Consider the following 21,764-nt stretch of genomic DNA (forward strand, 5'->3'; position numbering starts at 1 on the left):
CGTATGGCAGAGCACGAAACACTCAGCCCCGTGTCACGGCGCCATCCAGCGCTGGGCGGGCCGCGCCAAGCGACGCCAGAGCGGGATGAGGCGGCACGGCTAGGGGGGAGATGGCACGCCACAGCAGCCCTTTTCCCATCCAGCTGGCCAAGGTCAGCATGTGCACTTGCCAGGCCCCAAGCTTTTTGAGCAAATTAATCTTTTTCACATGTAACGACCAGCTGCTACGCCCCTCTCGCCGCAACCTTCCGTTACCCTAGCCCCGCCCCGCCAACCGCCTTCCCCTGCCCAGCCCCGCGCATGCGCGCCGCGGGGGAGGGACGCAGGGAAAGTCGACGGTTGGCCCGCCGCTCGCGAGCCAGGCTCGGGGAGCGTGTCGGTTGGCCGGAGGGGCGGGCTGGGCCGGGCCGGGGCGGCTGAAGGAGACTCGAGGACGGGGACCCGAGGCCAGGTACCGCCGCCCCTCCCCGCTCCATGCGCAAGATGCTGCTGGCCGCGCTCTCCCGTGTGCTGCAGGGTCCGGCAGCCGCCGCCGCCGCCGCCGGGAGGACGGTGAGTGCGGCCGTTATCTCACGCCGGCAGGCGGGGGACGTCCTGAGGGCGCTGGCGCGCGCCCCTTCTGGGGAGGCCGAGATGGGGGACGCTGCCGGTACCGTCTCAGCCGTGAGCGCGGCGTGCCCGGGCCCTCAGAGGCCGGGCCATTGGTTTGTCCTTCGGAAGCGGCCCGGGTGCGGAGCCGTGTTGTGCTCCGCAAGGCGCCTCCGAAGCGGGAGGTCGGTGTCCGGTGCCGCTCCTCCGAGGCGAGGTGCCTGCAGGGCCGCTGTCCCCGCGGGGCGTGACGGTGTGGGGCGCGGGCGGCCCGCGGGGCTCGCACGGGAGGGCGGGGCGCGGCGGCGGCACGGGCCGCTGGGAAACCGACGCTGGAGCTGCCCCGCCCAGAGACCCCCTGTCCTGAGCTCTTTGCTGTATTTTTAATACATGAAGAAAAATGTTCTGATTCGCTTCTGAAGTCCTTTCTCGGCACTTCGCCTCGAGTTACTTTATTTATTTGTATCTTGGCCGTCAGCATAGGTCAGATCCCAAACAGGGCGTAAACATGCTCTTCTCCGCCTGTTTCAACTTCAGCCATCTGACCTTTTTTGAGCTGCTTCACCTTTCTTTGCTCAAACAACACTCTCTTTTCACCTTCCTGAGTTTTCTTCAAACGCTGTTATTTTTGGCACTAGTGTTTCATTCGTTGTGTTTTATCTTTTTTGTGCGGAAAAGATGATCTTCCTTTGTGCATTGGGGCTATATGGAATATGTATCTAAAAGTACTTCCTAACTTACAAGTAAAATATCTGTATTAAAATTTTCAAACGTGGATGCCTAAAATTAGCTCCTCTTTCTGGTACTTGGCTAGCTCCTGACACCTGCATTTTCCTGGAAGTCCAAACTAGATCTGGTTTGGCTATTTTAATACAGATTTCTGGATCGTAGTGACTACTAAATATGTAAATATTTGTCTTGAATTGTTCCTTTGCAGTTACAGCAAAGGTATACATTACCAAATAAATAGAAGCAGCTGTAATCCATAAAGCAGTATTTTATACCTACTTTGAGTGTGAAGATGGATTTCCATGATGCAGAGCTTACCTGTAAGGAAATTACTTCCTAGAGTTTTCTAATTAGCTAATAATTTGCCGCCTTCTCCTCTCCTAATTGTTACAGTTACTTACTTGTCTCTTTTTTTTTTTCTCCTCCCCACTCCCACCCCATGTTGCTAACCCAGGGGGCTGTTAGTGAGGTAAGGCCTGAATCAGTTTTGTCAAAGTTTGTTTTTTGACATGTGTACTGGCCATGTATTAGAACTTTTGCTTTTATGTCATATTCAGGGCAGGGGGGTTGGACCAGATGGCTGACAATGGTCCCTTCCAGCCTTAGCCGTTCTGTGATTCTGCAAATCCCAAACTCTTGATTTACTTCTAGCTCTACAAGTAAAATAGCTTTTCTTCACCAATAATAGTGATGCATTGTGGTAAACAGTGTAGAAATTTTGCTTAAATCAAAATCTCTAAATATTTAGTCTGATAACGGGGCGGGGGGAGGAGGGGATCATGATTGCTAAATCAGGTATGCAACAGAGTAGGTAACTAAGATGGAATAAGACTTTTTTCCAAGCTTTATACTTATCAATTGGACCTTTTTTGGAGACAGTGACCTGGACATTCTCAAAATTTTGAAATAATGAACCTTCAGCTAAACATATATGAATTCCATGGTTGAATGAGCTACTGAAATGTATGTGTAACTTAATTAGCAATATGAATTTGCCACTAAAGATGTAGTGCATTCCTTAGGCTATGGCCACAATGCATGCAGGGACAGATAAGCATCAAATCTGATGCTGCAGTGAAACTTTAGTACTAAAGTTCTGTAGAAATACAAGATGTTCATTAGCCAGTAGACTGTGCTTATCCTTTAAGTCAGAACAGTAATGTATGGTCAAACATCTTTCTTATTTCTCCCCTACCATGCCACCCTTTCTGTCGTTCTGTATTTCGTCGTTCCTCAGGTATGTCACCTTTTATGTTTCCATATAATTTTTAAATAGTGGCCACGCTGTTACCCACTTAAATGATACTGTCTTTCTTCATTGTTATTGCCTTGCATCCCCCCCAACTTCTCTTCCTATTGAAAAGAAAGAGTGAGAGTAGTTCATATTCCAGAAATCTGCTGGGTTTTTTTAGTTGGCTTGTTTCTGTTCCTGTCCCTCCGCCCTCCCCCCCGTACCCCGAGCATGCCTCCCCCCCAGTAAAGGTTTTATTCTATCAAGGAAAAATTCCAGTCAGCGCAGAGAGCCATAAAAATCTCCATTGGCTGTCTCTGCTTATACAAGCAATCTGGCACTTGAAGGGAAAGATAATTATTTTTGTGGTTTTGATGCTCTTCAGAGTCTTTTGAAATTTACTGGTTTTAGTTTAGATAATCAAGGGTATTACAAATTTAAAATTCTGTTCTCTTTTTCTAATCTTAATTTAAATGCTGGGTTATAAAGGACTTCTAGCGCATATGTACAAAATAAGTTCTCTAGTATTATTAGGATATGCCACTACTGAGTTTAATTCACAAATTATTTTGATTTGGTGGGTACTGTTAGAAAGTATTTGAGAATTCACCTACTTTTTCTTGATAATTATATTGAAATATTGCGCATGTTTTGGTTTTGTCTTTTTTAAGGCCTCTCGAGTGATGGTAGCATCACGTAACTATGCAGACTTTGCAAGTGAAGCTACGTTTGAAATTAAGGTAAAGAAGCTGAATGCTTAATACTGGTGTTCTGTGTAAGTGCTTGTTGTAGATCTTGACATGATGGGCTTGCCCCCTTACCTTTTCAGTTGGAAAAATACTCTTTAAGTTTCCAGAACCAAACCTTTCACTGTCTGGCCTGATTTCTAAATGTTGCTGGAAGTACCATGCTTGGCAGTATGTGGTCCTGTTACTTGTTTCTAAAGAATGTGAAATTGCGATTCTTTGCAGCTGTGAGAATGGACTCGCAAAGGAGCTGAATAACCTTTTCTGTTCCGAGGGGATCAGTATGAATATTTCCTTAATGCTTTTAAAACAAATAGCTGGTGTTTGCTGCCTACCTTTCTTTCCATCTCCCTTCTGTTTATGGAGTCATGGATGCCGTGTCCCAGTTGTGCAGCTGACTGAAGTCCATGTGGATTTTGGAGGAAAAATACAGCATCCTCTTTAGTGCTTGACTTGGTGCCACTCAAAAAGTGTGTGTTACATTCTGTCAGCTTTCCACAGTGGCTAGGTCTTAGGAAAAAGTGATGCTTCCATTGCCAGTAGCACTTGTGCTGGCTTTTCATTCAAGAATTGATAAAAAAAAACTCTGAAGTAAATTATTTAGTTTTCCTTTTGCCCACTCCTTGCTTGTCTGTGCCTGTGAAGTATTGAAGTTGTTATCAGGCAGAAGGGAGGGAAAATATGTCTGTATGAAAAGTCTTTTCTGAGCAGATACAAGGTTTAATGTTTGGTCCTGTGTTGATGACAAGAAAATAGGATGAATTACTTTCAAGAAATGACTACTTGTTCAACCTTGCAGAAGTGTGACCTCCATCGCCTGGAAGAAGGCCCTAGTACCACAGCAGTGATGACTCGGGAGGAGGGGCTCCATTACTACAAGACAATGCAGACCATACGACGCATGGAGCTGAAGTCTGACCAGCTGTACAAGCAGAAGATTATTCGTGGCTTCTGCCACTTATATGATGGTCAGGTGAGAAATTTTTTTTCCAAGAGGTCTTATATTGTCTTACCCTACTTAATGTAGGGGTTTGAATAGAGTGGAGAGTAAATCTAGAACTGAGTGTCTGTGTACGATGGCTGAAGTTGTAGCTGGATCCTGCTGAATCTGAGTTCATTATTTCTGTAAGAACAATGTCTTAGCATGCAAGGAAATCCCTGAGATCTTGGGAGAGCTATAGGAAGAGAGAGGAGGCAAGGTGAGCTGAAGATCAGCTGAATCTAAGGAATGAGCAACTGCAGCTTATTAAGTTCAACACATTTGGAGGCTCTCCTCTTCCTCCTCAAGCTTCATTGATGTTTTTTGTTCCAGTGTCTCATAGATCATGTGCCCACTAAAAAGCAAGAGCCAGGAGAAGGAACTTCACAAGCATAGTGAAACGTTGCTGTTTGTCTGTTCCCCCCTGCCACTTTTGAATTGCAGTTGTTTATATACTTGGTTTGGGAGATGGGTGTAGAAGTCTTCTGTGGGTGTTCACAGATTCTAGTTCCCCTCCTGTCTGCTTTTGTTAGTCACAGTCAGGTTGGAATTTAGAGCCTAAGGCTGTTGGAGCTCTAGGCCTGCCACCCCTTGGGATGCAAGGCAGTCTCCTGTATCCATGCTCTTCATGTTTTCTGCTGATATCTGACGTATGGCGGGGGTCATAGGTAGCCCTGCCGCACTGTTGACTGTGGAAGTTGTGTGCTTTTCTTCATTGCTAAGCTTACTTTTCCTTCATAACAGGAGGCTTGCTGTGTAGGGCTTGAAGTTGCCATAAAGCCTACAGACCATGTGATAACAGCTTACAGAGCTCACGGCTTTACCTATGCACGAGGAGTGCCTGTTCGAGAAATTCTTGCTGAGCTTACAGGTTTGTGCTAAGTAAAATGAGGATTCACCTGCTCTGTACTTATGTCAGAATTTTTTATTCAAATTCAAAATGATGTTGATGCACAAAGTATACTGGGGGCTTCAGAAGCAGTTTAGTGACATAGCAGAATAAATCAATTTTATAATTTTAGGATGCAACCACTTTTTACTATAAAATATAAGTCATAAGGAATATTTAAGTGCTGGTGCTTCCAAAGCACAAATTCAGAACACTTTTCTTGATACCATATGCTGTATTTGTTGTGCTGCAGCAGCCTATTTAAATGGAACTTGCTGATGGTAGATGTTTAGTCTCAATAGGACAGGGCATTATCCTCCCTGGGATACAGACGTGCATTCTCAGAATTATACTGCTGAATTCATAGGAAGACTGGTAAACACTGCCTGTAATGATAAACTGAATGGTTTGGGGAAATTTGACTGTTGCAAGAATATTAAGTGGTCTTGATCTAAGATTTTGCAGAGGGGAGAGATGGCTATTCACAATAGGGTCACAGGAGGAGCAGGGAAGAGAAGAGAGGATCAGCCTGCTGAGCTCCTAGAGATCTGGGACCAGGTGCCAGGAGTGAAAAACGAACACGGACTTTTAAGGCCTTTATGAATCATAGGTATAATAAAGACTTGATCTGGGAATTTGCACACTTGAAATGTTAATACAGGAAAGCACACTTTGGAGGTAGAGGAGAGGTCTAGTTTTGTATGCTAAGAATGTATGTGTGTGTTAAGAGTGCATATTAATAATGTCCATGAAAGTCCAGAATCTAGTGGATGATTGACTTGTCAAGTGTCACTGGGTACTGATAAGAGAGAAAGTAAATGAGGAGGTTGTCGTGACTGAAGTCTGCTATTGCCCCTGATACTACAAATGCCAGTGGTGATGTGGGTTCTTTTTTACCTTTATTTCTTTTCATGACACACATCATCTTCTATAGCATTATGTTTGGGTTCAGTGGGGTTCTTTTAGTTGGGAAAGAGCAGCGCAGTTGGACTGTTGTTCCAAGAAATGATGCTTGGGGCAAGTTTCTATAGCAGAGAGCTGCTAGAGCTGATTCCTGCAAAGATCTTGACTGAAGGTGCCAAACTGGAAGACAGCCTGAGTTAAAATGACCAGGAAATGACAATTAAGAAGTCTTTGAAGGAGCAGGAAGCACAGTCACCCTAAATAAGACTAGTAGATAAGATCCTACAGGAAACAAACTATAGAAAAACACTTTTCAGGAGAATTGATGACTCCCTGAGAAATGGTTTTGTCAGTGCAGATTTTTCTAAGAAAAGTAGAAAGTACAGCAAAAAGTGACATTGGTCAATCAGGAGTTCGTTGCTAAAATACAAGAAAGGATTGTACAAAAAGGGGAGGATGATTACTGAAGTTTAATTACACTTACGAAAAATAGTTTTCTGATTAAAATTAGACAATTTTTTTTCCTTTGGCCCTGGCTGGCAGGATTTGTAAAAGCTCACATGAATCCAATTCATACACATATGAAAGGTACAAGAAAGACCAATAATAAAAATGATCCACTCTTAAGTAAGAAAGAGAAGTATGAATTCCCGAAAGAGATCCAGCATTCAGCTTCCAAAATAAACACCATGGCTAAGGCAAGAAACCCCATCAAACAAGCTGTGCTTATTAGAAATAAAATGGAAGCCTCTGTGGTCATTAACAAGATGGAATAAGAAGTGGAGCAGGCTGATGAGAAATTCTGTTGTCTCAGATCAGCTCATTCAAATAGGGCTTGTAATGCTTCACAGACCACCAGTTATCTTCAAACTACAGCTTGAATAAAGCTGGGCTGGGTGAATTTTTGATTTTTATCCTGGGGCGGGGTGGTGAGTTGGTGGTGATTATGTTTGGCTTTTGTTTTTTTAAGTGTCCTATCTAATTTTTACATCTGGCTATCATCACAGGAAAGAAAAGTGTAGATTATTGCAGCTGATTTGGAACAATGTTCATATCTTTCTTGCTGAAGACAAAAGTAGTAAGGACTGTATATACTTCTTACAGATTACCTATGTGAGAAATAGAGACCGTGTTGGCTATTAAAAAAACCCAACACACATTTATCAGAAAGTGCTTTTGTACAGTAGGACACTAACTTCTTGGTTGATTTTAAAATTTCTTCTTAATCTCATTCTGCATTTCCTGAATTATGTTTTCATTCATGGTGAGAGGCTGTTGTATCTCAACTCCACATAGATCTAATGACAAGATGGTCTTGGTGTTACTGCCTTTAGAAATTGAATTAGAAGTTCCCATTTGCATAGTACTTTTCTTCCAAAAAAAAAAAAAACCAAACTTGCTTGTTATTCACGTTTCAGGTCGAAAAGGAGGATGTGTGAAGGGAAAAGGAGGATCAATGCATATGTATACCAAAAACTTCTATGGTGGCAATGGCATTGTTGGTGCTCAGGTATATACATGACTTCTGCTTTAAAGCACAAGTTGAATTTGGCTCATGTCCAGTGCCAGTGTTTTCTCTTGTTTCTGTGGTGTGAGCTTGTGTGCAGATACCATTGCTCTGTGTGCTCTGTGGCTGTTACACCTTTATTCTGGTTTGCTCATCATTTTGTAGACTGTAGCAAAAATTAATCAAATGGAGAATGTAGTTAATGTTTATATTTTGGCTGTAATACAGATTGGAACAAATGGAAGTGGGTTGTTAACCGCTTTTTTGGGCAGGTCTCGTTACGGTTGACGAGCTGCTTATCTCCAACTCCTCTAAACATTATTCTAAAATTTTGGTTTGGCCTGTACTCTGTGATAGGTTCCCCTCGGAGCTGGGATTGCACTAGCCTGTAAATACTTCGGTAAAAATGAAATCTGCTTGACGTTGTATGGGGATGGTGCCGCCAACCAGGTAAATGAGATTTGTCTGATGTGGCTCTGTGAGGAGGACTGTGGCTGTGGGTGATCGGTTTCCCTTCTGTGAGCTCTGCCCTCCCACCCAGTAGTGGGAGAGCACTTTTCACCCTGTCAGTGTGGTACCTGCAAGACTTGGAACGTGTGCTGAGATTTCTGTGTTGGGCTTTCTGCTGCAAGGATGCTTTATTAAAGGAGTGCACCGATACTGAAAAGTAATCCTAGAGAGAGAAGGCAATACACCCCCTCTGTCCTACAGCCCACTGCGGTTTTTCTTAGGGCTTTTGTTGTGAAGCACTGTGCACTGAGACCAGCTGCACACAGGTGGCCAGGCATCTTGCAAATTTTGAACACTGGCAGGTCTTATTTGTGTTGTCTTTAGGCATTTGAGTAGGGGTGCGTTTCAAGTGCTGTATAGTCTTCAGAGGAGTGGTTCTGATACGCAGTAAAGAAGTTAAATGCCAGATGTTCTTTGTATGTCAGGAATCTAGCATGTGCTTGGATTTCTTTTTTACCATGTTTTGCCATCTGTCCCTCTCCTTCCCCCCACATCATTTTGAGCTCTACCCTTGTCACTGGGGTGGAGGGGAAGCTTCGCAGCTCCTTCCCTCCTGGAGGGCTCTAGATATTGAGGGAGTGTGCGGGTCTAATGGTTAATTATTTGAATGCTGCATGAGTCACGGGAGGAGGGAGTTCCGGTTACTCTTGTTATCCTCTTTCCAGATGCACATGGCTCACCGAAGTGTGATGCCCTGACATCTCTGTGCTGTAAGGAGAGCTCTGAACAACAGCAGTGAAGGTGACAGTGCTGCTGAATAGGGAGAAACATGTAACTTCATTTCTGAAGACAAAGGAGAGGACAGAGCATCTTGCAGAGCCACTTACTGTTGACATTCCTGCCGGTCTTTTCATGTTACCAGCAGAGATGTTAAGCCAGATAAGAAATTGGTGGTTTAGAGTGTCCTGTTGATATAATTTCCCACTTTCAGAACAGACATGGAGAGCTCAGTTCTTGATTTTTTCCCTGTCTGACTTAGAGTAGCAAGGCTGATGCAGTCACTGGGGTCGAACTTTTCTTTTACTTTGCTGTAGCAGCATCCTGCCAGATTTGTCAATTGGGAAGGTTTTTAACTGTTGCTGAAATACTGCAGATCAGTTAAAGTTGAAGGTTTGTGCTACCCTAACACAAATACAGAAATAGCTTATAGAACTTAATTTTTAAACTTCTTGGTTGAGATGAAAGTTACCTTATATAGCGTAGCTTCTCTTTTGTTCCTGCTGAGCTGCAGCAAGTGGCTGGCTTCGGATTACTTTCAGTACTAAAATTTCTCTGGTTAGGCCTCTGCAACTGAATGGTTTTCAGCAGAGCCTAATGCTCGAAAGTGGGGCTACTTGGCTAGGTATAACATGCTCTTTTTCTCTCAGGGCCAGATATTTGAAACGTACAATATGGCCGCCTTATGGAAGTTGCCTTGTGTTTTCATCTGTGAGAACAACCGGTATGGAATGGGGACTTCGGTTGAAAGGGCTGCAGCCAGTACTGACTACTACAAAAGAGGAGACTTCATTCCAGGGCTCAGGGTGAGTATGACCCCAGCTTTTTTTGAGGCAGGGGTGGAAGTGGGAGGATGCGTGTGCACACCCCTGCACAATACAAACATATTAATTTCTTTCATCTACAAATATATTTATAAATACCTTCTTAAATATAGGAAAAATTGAAACCGAATTCCTATTGCACTTGTGGAATTACTGAAATAGAAAGTTTGGCGTTTGGCTTTTTTTTTCTGTCAACTTGTTTCTGTTTATCAGGTGGATGGCATGGATGTTCTCTGTGTTCGAGAAGCTGCAAAGTTTGCAGCTGAGTACTGCAGAGCTGGGAAAGTAAGTCTGCAATCATCGCTCCTTTTCCATAGGTGAAATTCTTAGCCAGATTATTGCTGCAAAAAAAGTTCATCTAGCTTGTTTTCTGCAGTCACTGTTGAAGCATTATTTGATCTTTATTTCCTCTTTTTTTTCTCCACAGTATTGAACCTGTGAGTGGTTCTTTAATTTTCTTGACTTCATTAACCTGCAATTGGCTTTAACCAAGCACTTAAAAACCCCCCATATATTCTGATACTCTGTCATCTTTTCCTCTGTTCCTACACCAGTTAAATTCTGTTGTGAAAGGTGTTCTGCCTGTCAGGCAGTTCTGTTCTCTGTGAAGAGATTAATTAGGCAAAGTATCAAGGAAAGCAGTCATCGTTCTATATTTACAGTAAATGGAAAGTGAAGTAAAAGTTTGGTGAGTCAGCATTAGTGTCTGTCACCCAAGTATGATGCGCTGTTCCTGAAGATCTTTACTATTTGGTGAAACAATGTTTGAGCTGGGAATGTTCAAAAGAAAAAGGTTCACAGAATCCCAGGTTGGAAGGGACCTCGGGGATCATCTAGTCCAACCTTTCTAGGAAGGGCACGGTCTAGACACGATGGCCCAGCACCCTGTCCAGCTGAATCTTGAAAGTGGTCAACGTGGCCGAGGCAACCACTTCCCTGGGGAGATTATTCCAATGGTGACTGTCCTCACTGTGAAAAATTTCCCTCTCAAGTCCAATCGGAATCTCCCCAAGAGCAACTTGTGTCCATTCCCCCTTGTCCTCTCCATGTGATTCCTTATAATAAAGGAGTCTCCATCTTCTTTGTAGCTACCCCTGAAGTACTGGTACATGGTGATGAGATCCCCTCTGAGCCTCCTTTTCTCAAGGCTGAACAAACCCAGCTCTCCCAGCCTATCCTCGTATGGCAGCTTCCCAGTCCTCTGATCATCTTGGTGGCCCTTCTCTGGACCCCTTCCAGCCTGTCCACATCTTTTCTGTATAGTGGGTACCAGAACTGTACACAGTATTCCAGGTGTGGCCTGACAAGCACTGAGGAAAGGCAGCTCCAGTTCAGAAGGAAATCATCCTGTGTTAACACCCACATATCAGTATCTTTTACCAAAGTTCTTTCTCCAAAGGAAGAAAAATATATTGTCTTAACTGTGGTTGAAAGGAAGGAGGTCTACAGTTCTGGTAGGTATCACAAAGATCCAAAGAGGAAAAACACAACCCTAGCCTATCCGGGTGTAACTTTGTCACTGAGCTGTCTATACCACTGAAAGTTGTAATGAAAAAACATAAACAAGACAAAACCAGCTGACCCACCTCAACAAGATTTGTTCTTGCTTTTCTCAAAATGCATAGCAGTGAGCGTGACAAAGCACAGGAGATTTTGCACCGAACTCCTACCGGAGCTGTTAAATCCTTTGTGCCTGGATTGCCACACTAGTGCTGTGACTTATCACGACCAGCTGCAACGTGCAGCGGCTTCAGGAACTATTCCGCAGCGTGCTCTGCCATAGATGCTACGCATTTTTTTTTTTGCTCCCCAAAAAGTATCCAGCTAGCTCTAGAGAGAAAATGTGTTGGAACAAGTCAATTGTGCAGCACTTCCAAGGAGAAGGCACAGTTTCACAGAAGAATAGAGGTTCTTACAGGAGAATAAGGTTCTGTGAGTTGCAATCTTATGGTGCAACAACAGGCAATGAGGAATAGTCTGAGTAATGGTGGAACGACATTGTAAGGGAAGAAATTGTTTACTGCTGCTTGATTAAAAACATAAGAAATGCTTACTCTATCAACATATGCTTTCAGTTTGAAAGGAGTTAAGTTTCATTTTGCTGGTTGTGATAATGTTATGTAATAAAACTGAGAAAAAAACCAAACATTGAATTAAAATAATTTGTCATGGGTGCAATTCACCTATAGCAAATACTTGCTGCTGTAACAACAAAGTCACTCCAGGTAGTAACACTCTGTATTGTTTTTTTTTCTTTTTGAGGGTCCTATTGTGATGGAGTTACAGACATACCGTTACCACGGCCACAGTATGAGTGACCCTGGAATAAGGTACTGTGACTTTCTTTCCTGGCATTTGCTGAAAATGAGTAAGTACTGATGATCAAAATCCTGAAGCTGTCATGGATGCAATGTTTAAATCCATTGTGAAGTGCATGTAAAGGTTATGATGACATTGCTATGAGCAGTCTGATCACTCTTACCGTTGCTCTGTTGATAACCTGCAGCCATGTAACATACTTGGAACAAGCAGTAAGGCAGTTAAACTTCTGTGCCTTCTACTAATAAAGTCTGTTTTCAGTGTGACTTTATGGTGTGTTCTAATTAAGCTTTGACTGAAAAGCAGCATGCTTTTGCAGGTTTTCTAGAGTATTTAAAATCCTGTAACCTAAATTATAGGAACAGTTTCGACTCCCTGGCCAAGTAGAACACTTCTTAACAATACAACTATACATGTGCCAGAAAGAGATGGACTTTGTGAATTTATCTACGTGACGTATCGCTGGTGACTTGTAGTGAATTCGCATGCAGTGAGTTACTTAGCACCCCACCCCTTCCCTTGGGGGGATGGGAAGGAGGAAGTATGGCCCCTCAGAGTAGCTGTCTTGGGCTGGGATTGCTCCCCTTTCCTCAAGTTTGGAGCGACTTCAGCTCTGTTGCAGCCTACAGATCTAAGAAGTGTTCTCGATGTAGCTCTGCCACCCTTTGTGTGAGGAGCGTCGCTGTAGTCACTGCATTCCTGACAATTCTTTGGTCACACCTTTTTGTGAAAGTGAGCTGTGTCAAGAACCTCACCTGGCTGCTCACGGCTTGGACAAGTGCACTCTGCCCTGGGTTAAAAACTGGCTGGACGGCTGAGCCCAGAGAGGTGGTGAACGGAGTCAAATCCACTTGGTGGCCAGTCATGAGTGGTGTTCCCCAGGGCTCAGTGTTGGGGCCGGTCCTGTTCAATATCTTCATTGATGATCTAGATGAGAGGATTGAGTGCACCCTCAGTAAGTTTGCAGATGACACCAAGCTGGGTGGAAGTGTTGATCTGCTGGAGGGCAGGAAGGCTCTATAGAGGGACCTGGACAGGCTGGATCATTGGGCCAGAGCCAATGGTTTGACATTCAACAAGGCCAAGTGCTGGGTCCTGCACTTGGGTCACAACAACCCCATGCAACACCACAGGCTTGGGGAGGAGTGGCTGGAGAGCTGCCTGGAGGAAAAGGACCTGGGGGTGTTGGTCGACAGCCGGCTGAACAGGAGCCAGCAGTGTGCCCAGGTGGCCAAGAAGGCCAACAGCATCCTGGCTTGTATCAGGAATAGTGTGGCCAGCAGGAGCAGGGAGGTGATCATGCCCCTGTGCTCGGCACTGGTGAGGCCGCACCTCAAGTACTGTGTGCAGTTTTGGGCCCCTCACTGCAAGAAGGACATTGAGTTGCTGGAGGGTGTCCAGAGAAGGGCAACGAAGCTGGTGAAGGGTCTGGAGAGCAAGTCTTATGAGGAGTGGCTGAGGGAACTGGGGTTGTTTAGCCTGGAGGAGGCCGAGGGGAGACCTTATCGCACTCGACAACTACCTGAAAGGAGGCTGTAGCGAGGTTGGGGTCAGACTCTTCTCCCTAGTAACAAGCGATAGGACGAGAGGAAATGGCCTCAAGCTGCACCAGGGGAAGTTTAGGTTGGATATTAGGAAAAACTTCTTCACCGACAGGGTTGTTAGGCATTAGAACAGGCTGCCCAGGGAGGTGGTGGAGACTCCATCCCCGGAGGTATTTAAAAGAAGGGTAGATGGGGTGCTTGAGGATATGAGGATATGGCAGTGATAGGTTAGCGGTTGGACTCAATGATCTTAAGGGTCTTTTCCAGCCATAACAATTCTATGATTCTAAGTTCATCTCTTTGCTTGTCTTGCTCCTAGCTATCGTACTAGAGAAGAAATTCAAGAAGTGAGAAGCAAAAGTGATCCCATTACCTTGCTGAAGGACAGAATGGTCAACAATAACCTTGCTAGCATTGAAGAATTAAAGGTATGGCTTTTAGTTGCTGTGTAAGGAAGCTCTTCATCATTCAGCACAGTAAGGCTCTCTGAAAAGCACATTGTAAGGCAGCATGCATCGCTTGTTCTTTTGAAGCTTGTTTTTGGGTGAGAGTGAAGTTTTGTTGCAGACCAACTAATGAAGCTGCACTCTGCTTTTGGGTGCTGAGGGTAACACAGCAGCACAAAGCTGTGCGTGTGGGCGTCAGCATTTCAAATACAGCTCTTGTTACGTATTAATGTGTAGAAATCAAAATTACTCAGGCTTTCTCCACTACCTAGGAAGGGGGTAAGTGTCTGAAAGGGAAATTATCAGTAGGGACAAGTCCTGGTGAAGGAGCCAGGAACCCTCTCGGCAAATGTTGTAAATAATTTCATCAACTCCATTTAAAAATGATTGACACTGACACTCTGTGTTTCGCAGTCAGAACTGAAACTGTAGAGGCTCAGTGGGGTCATGTTCTTCTGGCAGTGTTACCTGGGCTGTCCTAAAGGGACAAGTTTGCAGTTTAGTATAAGACCTAAGTTTTCACAGCTTTTTAACTTGATGTTTAGAGGCAGTGTTAACACTAATTCTGACCAATACTTAATCATTGTGTTTAAATTAAAAATTATGCTGCTTTTTCTGAGCTTCTAATGCTTCTAATAAGCATCCCTTTTTGGTTTAGGAAATTGATGTGGCAGTAAGGAAGGAGATTGAGGAAGCTGCTCAGTTTGCTACCACTGACCCAGAGCCACCACTGGAAGAACTAGGTAACCACATCTACTCTAATGAGCCACCCTTTGAAGTGCGTGGCCCAAACCAGTGGATAAGGTACAAGTCTGTCAGCTAAAGGCCTTTCTGTTGGGGCAACTTATTCTTAATGAATAAGTGAATGAATTTACAGGAACTATGATGACTCAGAAACAAACCTTAAGCTTATTTAAAAGCTCTTGCAAAAGAGGAAAGGTGTTGGGAAATCCACCTCAGTATGGATTTTCTTAAATGTGCTCCATGTTGTTGCAAAAGGAGCTAAATTAAGAGAAAGCAGCAGTTTATTTAAAGTGCTATATATTTGCTTTACTGACTTTTCTTTGGATTGCTGTATGTGTTATGTACAGTGTAAAAAATATTAAACTTTTAACAACATTTATCTGGTGAACTCCTTGCTTTGTTTCTTGATGAACCACTTTCTAAAAAAGGAAAAAAAAAACCACAAAAAAAGCCATTTTGATGCTGTGTTTTTGCTGCAGGAAAGTTACGAAATGGAAAACATCACACCAGGCCTGTCTTAGTAGATTGGTGAGAGTAGCTTTAATACAAAAAGCTATATACATTCATCTGGGGAAGGGTGATGTATGCTCTAGCATATGCCCTCCCTGCTCAAACCATCAGCCAGCAGAACTGTAACGCGTTTTAAGTTCACCATTTTCACAGTGCTAAAGCCAATCTAGGTGGGTGGTGCCTGTTTGCAGAAGAGGGTTTCTTTTTTCCCCAGCTAATACTTTATACTACATTGATGGGCATTTGACTTCTGTGTTGCTCGTTCATAAATTAAAGTGCATTGACACCGACTTAAAAGCTGTTACTATTCACTGTGCGTTACGCTGATGGTCAAACAAGCTACATAACTGTGCAAAACCTGCAGGGCTGCTCTATGTACATATATACACCTAATAATTTAAGTGTTAGGAATGTATCTTTCATTTGCTTATTGCGATTGCATGGTCTCCTTCCAAAGCTTTAATCTTCTGCACCGAGGTCTTACCAGATGTTTGTCGGTGGTTTAATATTGCGTTCCAAAGTCTGCAGAGAAGACCACCCCTGGATGAAACGAAGAGAGAACAGTTTAGGGAGAAATCCCTCCTCTCCATTACTTTAAAGCGAGCAAGAAGTAAAATGTAGAAATCCCAAGGATATACCCATTATGACAGTATACAGGAAACACTACGCTTGTTTAAGGCTATGGCTAAACCAGCTTCTTCCAGGTCAGCTGGGGTGGTGATGAAAGGACTTCAATCAATGGGGTAGGAGAAACAAGTTCTTTATGCCTAGTTTCCGTACAATCTGAATGGTGCAGAAATAGTTCCCAACCTTGAGAAATGCCAAAACTCCTGTGGCTTGAAGCATGCTGGGTGTAGTTGTTGTGCTGTGTGAGTTAAGACGTGAAAAACTTTTGACAGAAAATCAGAGATGAAATTCACAGCAGTTGCCACTGAACTACTGGACCTATTAAAATTATTTATAAAATTTTTTTTTTACAAATTAAACTCAACAATGAACTGAGAAGTACTTTCTTACCGCAGTTGAAGGTACCGCAGATCATCCTTAGTGATATCGTTAAGGACAGCACTTAGTGTATAATCTTCTTCAGCAAACTAAAAGGCAAATTTATTCCTAAATTAATACCCCTTCTTTGAAACCAACCTGCTAATTATGGCTCCAATGACCTTGGTTTTTAAAATGCAATTTGTTTCGGTTTAAAAATTTTTTTTTACCCTCTTAATTGCATCCGTGTCTGCTCCTTGTTGTTTAAGCCAGTTCATGAGCTCAGGGTCTGCATTCTCTCTAGAAGTTGCTGCAGACCATTGGGAGTCTTTAACGGAAAACAAAAGTATATGTTAACACACTTCAAAACTAGGGCAAAAGTGATGGGTTTGCAACTACTGAAGCTTAAAATAGGTGTTCTTTTAAGTTGCCCTGAGCCAAATCAAATAAACACACCATCCAACATATGTGTGCAACTGTCAAAGTATGCGGTATCTCCTCATACCTTCGGGTTTAAGTTTTAAGCGAAGCAAACGTAACTCCTGAGTTTTTTGCTCCAAAGATTGTCGTAAGAGGGTCTGATACTCCTTCTCCTTCTGAACTAGGTTTTCCAAAAGCCTGTCAGCATGAGAGAGATCAAACACAACCATACTGAGAATGTCTAGCTGAAAAAAATATTTATCATTTTTAACAACTACCAAAAGACAGAGATGCTCAAGAGATACTCTCTGCAGTAACATATTTTGTGGCTTGCAGATTTCATTTTGATTGTCTGAGACTCAGCTTAGTGGTGGCACTTTAGGGCTTTCATTTTTGCAGAATTTAGTAAATAGCTGTAAATTCTCTTCCTATTGTTTTGCAGCCTCCCTGGGCAGAGTTGCTGCCTTTATATTGTAATTTACTGCCCAACAGTATAACCCTGATGTTTTACCAGGGGCTTCCTGATCACAGATTTACATCACATCCACAAAGAAGAATGGGACCTTCTGCCGTTAACATGCTGGCAGCGGCCTATGGCTGTGACCCCTGGGAAACAGGAGAGGGGCTCTGCCGAGCTCTGCCTGTGCTAGTTAGCAGGCAGCCTGTCCCGTGGGCCAGGACACAGCTGCCCTGGCCCTTCCTTGCAGAAACAGCTTTCAGGACACTGCCGCTGGGTCAGGCGGCACCCAAGGAGCCAAGAAAGTAGGGAGGAAACCAGCACAGTTGCACAAGCCTAATTACTTAACAGGAGACATCCAACGTGACAGTCTGCAATTAAAAAATGAATTACACAGAAACAAAAGTTGTACTGAAGGCTGTGCAGCTGTCACACCGGTACTGCCAGTGTAGTCGGAATCCATTCGTGTTCCTGGAAGGTCTGCTGCATCACAAGGCAGTCATACCCAGTGAGCAGCATTTATGTTACATACGTACGTGTCACTGTAGAAGGCAACGGCTGAGAGCTTGTCAGAGGCTGCCTGAGAATAAATCTGCACTCTATAGGAGGGTTACCTTAAGGTCTCTTGTTTAAGTCTGCCCAGCTCCAGGCTAAGATGCTGCTGAGCCTCATGTGACACCACAGAACTAAGGGTGCTGACTCCTGATGTGATGGCGGGATCCTCAGCACCGTTTTGTTCAGTGGGCTGGTAACTCTCCTCCACGTCATCGCCGTCCTTGTCCCCAGTTTCTGATGCTGGCTCAAAGTGAGCTCGAAGCTCTGATAAAATGAAACAGTGTAAGAATAAGAATTTTTTTGGACAAGTCTGTCTTCAGAGGTACTACAGTTTGTTCTCTACTTCTGCGGGTGGGGGAGCTTCAGCTGAGGTGGTGGGCTGCTTGCACAGCATGCTTTCGCACAATACTGAGCAGGGGAGTAGCAAAGCCTTAGGTGAGCTGGACCACAGATTCTCTGGCATCAGTTCTAAAATGAGGGCACTGTAGTAGCTTGGCTCTAGCGTACCAGTAGAGGAAGGTACCTGTAGGTTACAGCTATGGAGATAACAAATACATTTGTGATTCACTGACTTGTAATATAGTTAATAAAATGTATTCACGAGAATGCCTTGAAAGCTTGCTTTCTCTTAGGAAAAAAAAAAAACCAAAAACCAAAACTGAAACAACCAAAAAAGTTGTTGTTTTTCCCCTAATGCCCTGGACAAAAAAGTTTACAAAGCCTTCCTCTTTTTCAGGTAGTGTTTCTATCCCCAGTTCTCTCAGAACTTGCTGCAGGTGGCCACTCTTCCCACCAAAGAATAGCTGGCATTCTTCTCCTACAAAGTCCTAAAAAATCTGGCCGATTTCGCTTGAAAGCCAAAGCACCGTGGGACTGAAAGGGCTCACCATCACTAAGTGTTCTCAGCACAGTCTCATGCTGGAAGGCGTGCTCAGCACTTCTAAGAGGAGTTCTGTGTTCCAAAACTACTTGCAAATTTCCAACTTAGACTTACTTATTTCTAGGCAGTTCTTAGTCATTTATCCTCCTTCTCAGTGGTGGTGTTTTTCCTACTATCCACCTGTAGGCCAAAATCATACCCCACCTCGTATCGACACACTCCCTTCTCTGCCTCTGTCCTACAGCTCAGTAATCATGTCTCAGAACACATCGCCAGCCCTGTGCAGTGTTACCCACCTTGGACTGATTTAATAAAATGTTGCACAGAGTAATTTTCTTTCTTACTAGAAAAGCTCCACCTTGGACTGAATTTAATTTGGCTTTTTTTGTCATGGTTGAACCATGCTGGCGGTGCAGAACCACTGGTTGTCTCCTCGTTATGTGCTTTCGTACCACGAGTACAGCATTAATCCTCCAGTCCTCCAGATCAACCTTTCTTCCTGTACAACATTCTGACCCTGTGCCTTTGGTGTAGTGGCACATGGGATGCAGTTAATGGCATGCTGGCAGATGAAACATCTAAACCGTTCCATTTGCTATAACTCTTTGATATGTGAACAGCTCTTCTTTTTTTTTTTTTTTTTGTTAAAAATATTATTTTCAGCTGCTTTGATTTACCTGGAATAAGAATAGTGACTGCTGCTTGGACTGCACGGCGAATTATGTTATCCATTGCAAACATCCAATGGGGCCTTATTAAATGATTTCTTAATACTTTGTTCACCTGTAAGTAAATAAATAAGCGAGTAGACGTAGCAGCAAACAATGTTTGCTTACACGTCAGGAAAGAGAATCTTGTTTTTCAATAGTCAGATGAAGTTTTATGAGGTAACAACCACATGAGTCACTAAAACCCTCCTACCTTTCAAAGTCTACACAACAGATTTAAGCTAGAGCTTTCAGACCGTGACATTTAAGCCCCTCTATAGTACAAGGAGTGGTGGAAGAGCAAACAAACGTAGGATCCAGAACAAACATTAGAGGCTTGCGCTGAGTGCACGGGCAGCCCTTCAAGCACCGCCACCCTTGGCTTCGAGGCCTACCACCTGGGAGTGCCCACCTGAAGCTCACCGAGGCTCCAACACATCAGGGCTCTGTGTCCAGCCCCGTGCGACCCTCTGAAGAACTTGTCTAGTGCCTGTGGCTACACCCCAGGCTTCCTCCTAGAGCAAGAGAACTTCCAGCACTGGTGATCTGCAGGTCACCAGGCAAAACCTGACCTTCAGATGCATTTAGTCTTTTCCTAGTCTTCCAATCGCTCAGTCACCAGGACTTTCTCTGCTCCATACTGCCCACATCCTCCCACGTTCCCCAGCAAGCACAGGAGCTTCTGAGGAACTGGGGAAGAAAACGCTGTTCAGCATGAGCAGGGTAAGAAGGAAGATGGGTGAGGAAGAGTGGAGAAGCTGTCCAGGAAGAATTCCTCTCCTCCTGTGTTAGACAAGGGACTCACCGCATCCTGAAATCCAAACAGCACCAGATGAATCTGATTGATGGAAGTGCTGTCAAAGTCCAAATCCATTTTCAGTTTGGATATGGTAGAAGCCATCACTCTCTGCTCAGGAGAGTGTATGAAGTCTCTTAAAATCCCAATAATTTGCTTGATGTGGGCCACCGAAAGCTGCGGTTCTTCAGAGCTCTGGAGAAAAGATAATAGACATATATCAGGCAAACCCCAGTGTCATTTAAACATCTAATAAGTAGCACAAGTATTTTTAGGGTTACAGTTTATAGCTTTGCCCATGTATATTTCACACTGATGCACACAAATCACAGAACTCTGGTTTCTGCAAAGCCTTTATTTGCTACCTTTTTCTAACTAAACATTTTAATAGTAATTCCTATTTTCAAAAAAATAAATTAAGTCTACTGCTACTGTGACTGTCACAAAAGGAAGAAGGTCCAGATAATATCTACATATTTCTGCAATGTACTGCAGAGGGCAGCCCTCCTCCATAGAAACAGCAGAGTGAGTCAATAAGAGCCACAAATTTTTTAGATGCTATCCTTTCAATAAGCTGAACCTGGACTTCTATCTAATCTAATAGATAGAAGATTAAACAGAAGATTATGTAAAGATACTTCTTCTATCTGCATCTAATGCAGAAGTTTGATTTCCTTAGACAAAAAAAAAATGTTTATATATGCATTTATCAGAAGTCAGAAAAAGGTCTAGGATTACACAGTGCTAGGACCCAAGTGTTCATTCCATGATTTGCCATCCCTAACCCCTATGGGTGAAGCCATCCAAGTGCCTGTAAGAAAAACCACCTGTATAATTAAAAGGTAATGAGAGAAGTATTACAGAAATTATGGAAATCATTACAGCAGTTCTGCAAAACAGCTGGAGACTGAGGTAGGACTTGCTGTTACTAAATAATCCTCCTTTATCCTGGAAAATATTTAGAGCCCTGGTTATTTCTGACTAAGATCTCATGTATGAATTTTATCCTCCGTAAGTCTATAACCTATTTTGCAGTTTAAGCTCACAGCAGAAGTTTACCCCAATTACTTCCCCAGCCTGAGTTTGTGGGCCTTTCCCTTGGGCCTGTAAAGCTCTACAGGAGCCCCCGGGCTCTGGGGCAAGCCCATCCGCACCGTTAGGCAGTTTGCAGGGGAAGTGAGCCCAGGGGGAGAAGCAAACCCCTGCGCTGTGTGGAGCCAGCTGCCCATGCCGGGCTCCGCTGGAGCTGCCCCAGGAGCAGCAAGGCCCTGAACAGTGGTGCTGCAAGTGTCTTTGTACCGAGAGCAGTGGCTGGCCGGGGATGCCGCAAGAAGGGTCAAGAGGCTCCCCTTTATGTGAATGCAGTCCAGGCGGAAAACCATAGCTTTGATAAGACTGGATAACGTCAGTGGCACATTCGAAGCAGACATTAAGAAGAAAAGGGTAAGCAATCAACTCTGTTACTGGTGTGTGGCAGTGCTTGGCTATGGGGTAACCGAATGTAGGATTTTTTTTTTGCTCCACTTTAGAGTCACCTTCCCTCTCAACCCTTTCCTCTACAGAAAATCTACCTTAGCTTTTTTTAAGATTCATGTACTGTGTTCTTGGCACCTAGTTTACATATGTTTTGAATTAAAAGTCGTTAATCAGTTCTCTATCCTTAAAGCAAACGATACCTATTACTACCTCGTGTTCCATTTCCATGTCCTTAAAAGTTAATACAATGCACAACATCCAAACCACCCACCCAACCAATCTCAGCCCCCCAACCCCACATCA

The 21,764-nt window shown here is 43.8% G+C and overlaps 2 protein-coding genes across 4 annotated transcripts in view; one reads left to right on the plus strand and one right to left on the minus strand.

Annotated features, from left to right (window-relative positions):
- The first annotated feature begins 304 nt into the window (after positions 1-304).
- PDHA1 (pyruvate dehydrogenase E1 subunit alpha 1) lies at positions 305-15,051 on the plus strand. 2 transcript variants are annotated; one of them, XM_075096569.1, is made up of 12 exons: positions 337-552; positions 1,772-1,786; positions 3,220-3,288; positions 4,094-4,267; positions 5,018-5,144; positions 7,484-7,575; positions 7,930-8,022; positions 9,450-9,605; positions 9,837-9,908; positions 11,886-11,953; positions 13,806-13,914; positions 14,591-15,051. In XM_075096569.1, the coding sequence occupies exons 1-12, from the start codon at positions 475-477 to the stop codon at positions 14,753-14,755; spliced, it is 1,218 nt and encodes a 405-aa protein (XP_074952670.1). In that variant the 5' UTR covers positions 337-474; the 3' UTR covers positions 14,756-15,051. The 2 variants fall into 2 exon arrangements, with proteins under 2 accessions (XP_074952681.1, XP_074952670.1); XM_075096580.1 differs by lacking the exon at positions 1,772-1,786 and having other exon boundaries at positions 305-552.
- Positions 15,052-15,195: 144 nt separating this feature from the next.
- MAP3K15 (mitogen-activated protein kinase kinase kinase 15) overlaps positions 15,196-21,764 on the minus strand; it is a 97,169-nt gene continuing 90,600 nt past the window's right edge. The window contains exons 24-30 of one of the 2 annotated variants that reach the window (XM_075096555.1): positions 19,995-20,180; positions 19,160-19,265; positions 17,662-17,866; positions 16,676-16,788; positions 16,401-16,498; positions 16,204-16,280; positions 15,196-15,726 (exon numbers count right to left, since the gene is read on the minus strand). In XM_075096555.1, the coding sequence (XP_074952656.1) occupies positions 15,606-15,726; positions 16,204-16,280; positions 16,401-16,498; positions 16,676-16,788; positions 17,662-17,866; positions 19,160-19,265; positions 19,995-20,180 (906 nt within the window). In that variant the 3' untranslated portion in view covers positions 15,196-15,605. The remainder of the gene's footprint in view (positions 15,727-16,203; positions 16,281-16,400; positions 16,499-16,675; positions 16,789-17,661; positions 17,867-19,159; positions 19,266-19,994; positions 20,181-21,764) is intronic. The other variant, XM_075096545.1, reaches the window with a different exon arrangement.

This window comes from Phalacrocorax aristotelis, chromosome 1 (genome assembly GCF_949628215.1).
Source record: "Phalacrocorax aristotelis chromosome 1, bGulAri2.1, whole genome shotgun sequence".
Lineage (NCBI taxonomy): Eukaryota > Metazoa > Chordata > Aves > Suliformes > Phalacrocoracidae > Phalacrocorax > Phalacrocorax aristotelis.